The sequence below is a fragment of the Lampetra fluviatilis genome, chromosome 16, assembly GCF_964198595.1.
Source record: "Lampetra fluviatilis chromosome 16, kcLamFluv1.1, whole genome shotgun sequence".
NCBI classification, from domain to species: Eukaryota; Metazoa; Chordata; class Hyperoartia; order Petromyzontiformes; family Petromyzontidae; genus Lampetra; species Lampetra fluviatilis.
The window spans coordinates 6,446,377-6,455,474 of NC_136290.1; the positions used below are offsets into that span (position 1 = coordinate 6,446,377).

The 9,098-nt window shown below is 52.7% G+C and overlaps 1 protein-coding gene across 1 annotated transcript; it reads right to left on the minus strand.

Annotated features, from left to right (window-relative positions):
* Positions 1-291: 291 nt before the first annotated feature.
* Positions 292-7,607, minus strand: LOC144936440 (fibroblast growth factor 4A-like). The gene is made up of 3 exons (XM_078863491.1): positions 7,262-7,607; positions 3,212-3,315; positions 292-468 (listed from the first exon to the last, which is right to left on the minus strand). The coding sequence occupies exons 1-3, from the start codon at positions 7,605-7,607 to the stop codon at positions 292-294; spliced, it is 627 nt and encodes a 208-aa protein (XP_078719617.1).
* Between the last annotated feature and the right edge of the window lie 1,491 nt (positions 7,608-9,098).

The following is a 9,098-nucleotide window of genomic DNA, read 5'->3' on the forward strand; positions in this document are numbered from 1 at the left end:
CTACACCAGTGAAGAACAACTTCACCAGTGAAGAACAACTTCACCAGTGAGAGGAACAACTTCACCAGTGAAGAACAACTTCACCAGTGAAGAACAACTTCACGAGTGAGTGGAACAACTGCACCAGTGAGTGGAACCCCACTGGTGCAAGGGGCTTTCTGGTTCAGTTTAACGCGTGGGTTTTCGCGAACAATATTATCCATAATTGAGGTGGTGGGTTTTTTTTGGGGGGGGGGAGGGGGGGGGGCGAGGGTGTATGGGGGGTTTCAGATCGCGAACCTTCCGCTTCGCTCACAGCCTGGGCAGAAAGTGCGTGGCGGTCATGCGCGCGGTGACTCGCCTGCCGTTCCTCGCGCGTCCGCGCTTGCCGAGCGCCACGAACGCGCCGGCGTGCGCGCTCGACTCGTACGCGTTGTAGTTGTTGGGCAGCAGCGTCTCGCCGAACTTGCACTCGTCGGAAAAGTACGGCTGAGAGAGAGAGAGACAGGAGGAGGGGGGGGGGGTTGGTGGTGGTTGCGTGTGGGGGAGAGAGAAGAAGGGGGGGGGGCGATGTTAGGTGCTGGCGGTGGTGGTGGTGAAGGTGGTGACGGTGGTGGCGGCGGCGGTGGTGGCGGCGGCGGTGGTGGCGGTGGCGGCGGTGGTGGTGGTGGCGGTGGTGGCCGTCCTTGTGGCAGCACAGAAAGTAGGTAGGTAGGGTCGTGGGTGGAGTTTGGGTGGGGGGGCGGCACGGGGGGGGTGGCACGGGGGGGTGGCACGGGGGGGGGGCAATGCCTCCCCCTCCCTAAACTGGGCACATTTATTAATTTATTTTCAATAGTTTACAATCAATATAAAAAAATTGTACATACAAATATTACATTTTGACTTAAAGCTTTTGTGATTTCAGGAATTCATATTCTTTGGGTCTTTCGGTAAAGTCACGTGGATAAAATAAAACAAAAAAACTACGACGTTTCGATCGCAATACAAGCACAAGTGGCAAGCGTAAGGGGTCCACGCATCCCCGGCTGAGAACCACTGGTTCAGATGGAGTGCTCTTGCCAATAACATCTCGTTAGCCCAACAGAATTGTTTTAAACAAGCTTGACTCGTTGCTGAGACCCAGAAAGTTGAGACCGTTCCAGAGTTTGCTGGCTCAAAGTAATGCTGCTGGATAATATTGCTTCTGAACAGGCAAGAGGCCAGTTTACTTCACATATTAGCAATTATATGTCGAGACAGAATGGAATTATTCTTATATGGGTTTTTTTTCAGTCTAAAAATGCTGATTGTGAAATGTAACGCAGGTGGCAAGCGTAAAGTGGTTCACCGAGCAGATGTCACTGATGCGGTGTTGCGTTCTAATTCCCGTAGACATTTGTCTCAAATCATCGGCTCGAAGAGGCTCAATCTTGATTTGAAGCTTTCGTGACTGCAGGAATCCATACTCTTTGGTTCTTTCGGTAAAGTCACGTAGGTAGAAAATAAACCTTTTAAAACAGTCTACCTCAGCAGCAGACCAAGCTTTCCCACCTGAAGACGGACGCTTGTATTGCGCCCGAAACTTCGTGATTTATTTTATTTTATTCCTACGTGACTTTATCGAAGAGGCTCCCTGTTCATCTCCATCCATGGCCCAGAGCCAGTGGCAGGCATTCTGTTCTCCAATCACGGGGAGCAGTAGATCCGCAAGACAACTGTTGTCATTTCTACGTCGACAAAATGTTGCTTATCGTATCCACTGGAGGGTGATTCTATTCTTGCTTAAAGCAAAACGCGTTCAGCAGCTACATGCCAATGTCAAGGTCTGCTAGACACGAGAGGGCTCCAGGGGAGAGTTCGTGTCGGAGTGCAAACCACACACGGTTCGTAGTTTGCGTTCCTTCAAGGCCACCGTGGCACGACTGTGGCTTGCCTTTGATTTAGAGTGATGATGAGTTGATACAAAATATCAACCAGAATTATAAAACTCAACCTTCCGGTCGTGAGGCTGACCTGTTACGTTGACTGCGTGGGTTGTTTTGAACGTTACCCCCTCGTATGTGTGGGGTTTCTCCAGGCACTCGGCTTCTGTCCCACGTGTTGCAATGCACGGCGATGGATGTTGTACTCAGTGAGAATGAGCATCCTCGGTGGCATGATGTGAATGGCTTCGCTGCAGTGCAAGGCTTCAATGCTGCATAATACATTACGACACATTAATGGATTACGAGTAGCGCTTGTGGTTGTCCTATGATGCACTGGTTCTGACCAAAGGAATGTGGAATATCCACCTCTGGTTTAGCTGCCAGAGAAGATGAGCCTCTTTCCCGTGGTCTCTGTGTGTGGGGAGGCACTTTGACTAAACCTCGACCAACATCCGGAAATTTCCACCAAACTCAAAAATGGAACTGCCTTCTTTCTCACACTGATTCTAGATTTGATACAGTAAATCTAGCTGTGACGGTCCACCTGATGACGGAGACTTGTGTTGCCTCCGAAACGTCGTGATTTATAATTTTATTTCTATTATTATTTCTATTATTTTTGTTATTTATAAATAGCAAACGTGACGAATAGAAACGTCACTATTCACCCCACCCACCGCAGACATTCTACGGAATTGTAATTTTTGAGGGTCACGACATGATTCAATGTCATTCTATGGGTCCCTATATTAATATATTTGACTCTATGTCAGTATACGCTTCTCTATGCGAGTCAACGGTGACCGGGCTGAGCTCATAAACTCGCCACACTTGAGAATCCGGTTTAATGTACGTGTGTTGAACTTCTTTCGCACCGTAATTAGCCAACCGTGATAATCAGAGGTTCGGGGAAAGACAGCAATGGGCAGCTGCCTGGCTTTAAACCCTGTGGGGTGGAGGCAGTCTCAGTGGTGGAGCCAAATCAGCGCTCTGAACTTTGAACCACCCGGGCAGCTATGACAATCGATTTTAATCGATTCGATCGCCGCGTCGTCCGATGCCCACCGATGAAGGGGGCGATGGAGCCACGCACACACTCACCCTCGCGTAGAGCCACACTCACACTCACCGTCACGTAGAGCCACACACACACTCACCGTCACGTAGAGCCACGCACACACTCACCGTCACGTAGAGCCACACACACACTCACCGTCACGTAGAGCCACACACACACTCACCGTCACGTAGAGCCACACACACACTCACCGTCACGTAGAGCCACACACACACTCACCGTCACGTAGAGCCACGCTCACACTCACCGTTGCGTACAGATTCCCTCTGCTGCTCATGGCGAGGAAGAGGCCGCTTTTGATGCCGAAAATGCTGACGACCCCTCGCTGCACGGTGGAGATCTCCAGGAGACCTAACGGAGCAGATCGAACGCTATCATCGTCACGTTTGGTTGCCGCGCCAATCTTATAGCGCAAGGCGATTGCGAAGGCGGGCGCTTTGCTTTTCCAGACGGGTATCATCCGCAGCAGTCTTGCGGTAGGGGCCGATGTTGCTGTATGTGTGACTTCACCAAATTAAATAATTATTGAGCAATTTGGCAAGCGTTGTCCGTCACACTCTTAGGTTTTTTCGGTAAAGTCACGTAGGTAAAAATAAATAATACAAATAAAATAATATAAATAATAATAGAAATAAAATTATAAATCACGACGTTTCGGAGGCAACACAAGTCTCCGTCATCAGGTGGGACCGTCACAGCCAGATTTACTGTATCAAGTGAGGCAAAACTTCAAGAGACAAGCTTTTAAATACAAGTTAAGGGGGGAGGAGGGGGGAGGGGGTTATCTGAATGTGGTAGCCAATGAATGGAACGTGTTGGGGGGGTGGGCGGGGCTCAAAGAGAACAATAGGTGCACATGTTGTTTTACCTGGTATTGGTTGACAATCCAAATACAAAAAGGAGAGTACTGTTAAACGCTGGGGATGTCCGTCACCCCGGCCACACGTTGCCCACTCACGTTTGAATAACGTCACAGGGTCATTGAACGAACACGCTGAAGCACACTGCGTGTATTTGCGGTCAATACGCCTGCAGTGTGAACCAGCGCTGCCAATTGTCTTGAACTATGAACCTTGACAACATGTGGCTCTGCCGTGTCACCATCCCAAACACAAACGCAGAGAAGGAGCGCCCCTTACAGTCGACAGAGCCGTGTCATCGGTGTCATGCACCTGTTAGGAGTAGTCACATCTGAACTCATCAGACCTCAACAGATGATCAGGATATTAACTGAGTTCTATGTGGGTGGGAGACTGGGATTGCACGATACCAGAGTACGGTAAAGTCATCGCTTAACGCGTGTTCACACAAACGCTTCCGCTATAACGCGGTTCTTCCATTAGAGAACACTTGTCGAATAACGTGGGACACGCGCCGTGATCACGTGGGACACGCGCCGTGATCACGTGGGACACGCGCCGTGATCACGTGGGACACGCGCCGTGATCACGTGGGACACGCGCCGTCATCACGTGGGACACGCGCCGTGATCACGTGGGATACGCGCCGTCATCACGTGGGACACTCGCCGTGATCGCGTGGGACACGCGCCGTGATCACGTGGGACAGGCGCCGTCATCACGTGGATACACGCGCCGTGATCACGTGGGACACGCGCCGTCACAACGGAGTTTCCGAGCGGTCGACGACGAACGACTTTGTTGAGGTGACGCGGCTGAGCGCTATGATCGAGTACGTGGGACGACATCGTGACGCGGCGGCGTACCCTGAGTTTGTGTGGCTGTGTGCGCGCAGTACATCGTATCTCGCCAAACTTCATCGCTACATTATTTATGGAGAAATTGTTTTTGCTGAATGCGTTTTTCCCGCTTAACGCGGCACTTTGAAGGCAGCGAGGACTCACTGTGTTCTTGAATATTTCTGTGCGGAGAGTCACACAACCCCTGTGTGTGTAGGGGGTGGGGGGGTCCCCAGGTTATTTAATTTCCTCCAATCGGCAAAACACGAATTCATGAAATTGGGCGAAACATCCCAATTCCCGCGAAATCAATTTTGAAAAAGAGCCTTTCGACTTGATGAGATGTTTCCACGGATGAATGAAGAGCGGAGCTCACCACGTGCTCAAAGGGGCATTGGGGGCGGCTTTGGGTTTATTGCGCGCCGCAACGCGAGATTTGAACAATCCGAGACCTGCTCGAGGTGACAGCCACGAGAGGCTAAACATAAACGGACAAAAGGGGGTTGTGCTTCATCGGCAATAAACTAAAACAACATTTAGGATCTGCCGGACTTTTACCGGCTTCTGGGCCGATGATTTCCAGCAGAATTAATTTGAGCAGAACTCTGGTCGTACTTTGACTTTCTGACTCTCGTCAGCATAGTCTGGCCTCTTCTTGAAAAAGCCCAAAAAATACCTTGCTGGAAACCATTGTCGCAGCAGTCCCAAAAGGCCGATGGGACCTCAACGTTGATTTATTTGACGGTAAATATGACCTTGTCTGGGTTTATTGTTTTGAGTTTAATGCCCATAATCTACCGGGGTGGCACGCAACTATTTTTGTGAGAGGCTGAAAGCTCGGTCCGTCTCGGGCTCTCTGGAAATCAGGCAGAGATCATGGTGCGATATTTAAAGCATCGGAGTGGGAGGGGGTAAGCAGAGAGGGAGAGAGAAGGAGAGGGTGAGAGGATGAGACAGGGAGGCGTGGAAGTGAACCGAGGGTCGGCCACTTAGTCACCATAGCGATGCTGTGTTTGGCAAAAAACACAAGGGAGTTGAGAGCGTTAATTGCTCTAATCCACAAGGCGTGAGGCCTTTAAAACCGTTGACATATCCGATTATGGCTCGTGTTCGATGCCAGCCACACGTCTTGTGTCAAATTGGGAATTTTATGAGCATTCATGCACTTTGCTTTTTTGTGTCTTTGTGCATATATATAGATGCCCGCTAGCAGAACTTACCCCACAGTCTGTTAGAGGCTATACGGGGGATCTTTTTATCTTGGCAAGCACATGCCTGTCTTTATATTTGGGGAGCGGTAAAGTAGTTGTTACTGCCCTACAAACCCGGCAACTCAAGTTCGATTCGCTTTCACGGCCAACATCTGAACCGGTGCTCGGTGTCCCCTAGGTCGACTCAGCCTCAAATTAGTGCCTGGTGTCGTGGTGTGTAAACATCGCCACTCGGGAGACAAAGGCGGCCAGGGCTTGGTGTTGGCCACCCACCCCCTCGTGTGCGTGTGGCTGCCTTGATAGGTGCTCACTAACAGCACTTGCCCCAATAGACTATCCGGGGGATCTTTGTCTTTGTGTGTGCAAGTGATATCGTCCGTACGTGCACGTCTATATAAGTGTAGGTGTGACATGTGCCAGTGTGGGCTGCTCTGTGTACATCCGCGGTTACCAACGGCCACAGGCATCCCGTACACAGCACGGCGCAGCGGTCACCAAAAATACACCGAGACCAGCCGAGCGCACATTCATCATCATCACCGCCACCGCCGCCACCGCCGCCGCCACCGCCAGCCTCTGGCAAGTTCACGCGCGTGGAGGCACTCGCTGGTGGACGCCTCGTGCCGTTCAACTGCGGCGAGTGAGCCATGCCCAGAGAGAGAGCGAGAGCGAGCGGTGCTAACAACCTCCAAGTGGTCGGAGGGGGAGCGGGCGGGCGGGGGGCTCTCAGCCATCGAAATTGATAGTCCAAAAATGTTGTTACGTTATCTCGCATCGGTGTGGCGGCTTTTCTTCAAAGTTTAACAGTTTGGCGGACGCCAAAATTACTCAATTGGGATTATTATGCACAACGGTAAATCATCGCCCCACCCCACCCCACCACCCCCGACTGGCAGAACCAATGCCCCAGATCACTCGTTGCGAACGAGACTCGGCCGGCCCTGTTGAGTCTTCACCGATGTCAAACTAAATCAGCGGAACCCCATAACCGTGAAACAGAAATTGTGCCCCTGGCGCATCTGCTTCAGCTCGGCGAATCGGCGCCATTGCTGAATCTCGGCAGTCGTTGCAGGTGGCTGGATTAAATGCAACATTTTTGTAAAAAAAAATTAAAACAAATTTTTTTGGTCCATTGTGCGGTGGCGCACAATGGACCGGAGCAGGATTGCTGCTGCCTGCTTCGACATTCGCTTAAAGTTTGTGTCGCGTCAACTTTCGTGCCACCCACCCCGCCGTCCGAGTGGTGGGGTGGGGGGGGGCACGACAGTTGAATACTGGACATGTGTGAAAAAGAGCTTCACAGCTCATCAGATTCCTCCAACGTAACCAACCGCCCCACGCCCCACGCCCCCTCGCGGTGCGGTGTGACCGCCGCTCGCACACTCACTGTAGGGGCTCTCGCTGTGCACGCCGCCGACGTGCCCGTCGGGCAGCACCTGCAGGTGGTAGCCGATGCCCACGTTGCAGTAGAGGCGGCGGACCCGCTTGATCCCCGCCAGGTAGCCGTGCGGGCCCCGCCGCTCCAGCCGCTCCAGGGCCCGCTCTGAGCCGCCCACCGAGAAGCCTCGTCCGTCACCCGAGAGTCCCAGGGCAGAAGACGACGACGACGACGAGAAGGATGAGTTGGAAGATGCCGGGGGATACCTGGAGTTGTATCGAGAGCCCACGAGCCAGAATTGTCGGGGCACGGTGGCGTGGCCGGAGGAGGTCGCGAGCGGGTGGCACTGCGTCATATTTGGCGGCGCGCACGTAACGAGACACGCTGCTACTGCCAAGTGGAGAACCGGCTGAGCTCCACCCATCGTGGCACGTGGATTGTTGGCCTGCAGGAGGGAAGATTGGTTGATGGGATCCACCTAAAAATATCAGCAGACTGAAGCCGGCCTCCTCTCTCTCTCTCTCTCCACTCTCTTTCTCTCTGTCTGTCTCCCTAAGTCTCTCTCTCTCTTCTCTGCCACCACCACCGCCACCAGCACCACTGACACTGCCGGACTTATTATAGCAACAATAACAATGCCTCAAAACTCCAGAATGTGGTCCGGTCTCAGATGCCTGGCCACTCCAAAGGGGACCGAGGCCGCACGTCGGCAGTGAATGGACGAGATTGCAAAAGAGAGAGAGAGGAAAAAGAATTGCCTTGCGTTGACGTCGTACGGATTGGAGTTGAAACGGTGGCTTTCCGCCAAGACATTGGTGGTGACACGATACCGTGGATGCAAACTGCCATCAGTCAGCCCGCCCTATTTATAAGGAATCCGTCTCGCTATTGAATGACGTGGGTTAAATGCCATTTCTGCTAAATTTACGGAGCGGCTCTGGGTTCGGAAAGAGAAAAAAAGTTATTCTTGCGGTGCGCTGAAACGAGTTTGTTGTTGTTGTTCACCCCCTTAGGTGTCTCCCCCCTCGTGCGTCATCGTGAGGCACGCTGCATTTCGCGGGCCACCCGCTGCTAACTTGTGGCCCCAACAAAGCAGCGTGCTGTCAAAAAAGAAAACCCGACGAGGTTTAATCAGGTATGAGATCAACAATGCAGGGCACTTGTTTCCGCCCCCGCCCCTTCTTTCAAATGCCCGGAGAAAAATCCGTGAAATGTCACAGAGTCGCCTCCGCAGACGTTCGATTGCCGTTGCAGTGCGCGGGTGTGCGCTGAGTCGCGGGAACGATTGCGTCTCAAGGCGAAATCTCTCCATGTGGCTGCTTGCTGCTGCCTGCTGCTGCTGCCTGCTTGCTGCTGCTGCCTGCTGCTGCTGCTGCCTGCTTGCTGCTGCTGCCTGCTGCTGCTGCTGCCTGCTGCTGCTGCCTGCTGCTGCTACTGCTGCCTGCTGCTGCTGCCTCTTAGCTCGTCGCGGGCGCTCCGTTTCCGTCAGGCGCTTTGCGCCGCGTGGCCGGGGTTGTGTCAGGGCAGCAACTCGGCCATCGCAGGGATGAAGAGCGGCCCACGATTGAAATTAATTCGCGCGATATTGGTGGGTGGGACGGCGTGGGGAGTGATGCGACGGTCATTTTAAACCACCACCCGTCGGTGTTGAATATCAAATGCGTGCCCACGTTTGCTGCGCCCTGAACGCATACCATCCGCAATCAAATCGCGTTAATTTATGCGGCTGGGTGGCGATGTCGTCGTACATAAACTGCAGTTGGAGAGACGTGAGTTAATTTCCTGTTTGAGGGCCGCCGGCTCAGCCCATTATCCCTCCGGCTCAGCCCATTATCCCTCCAAAATC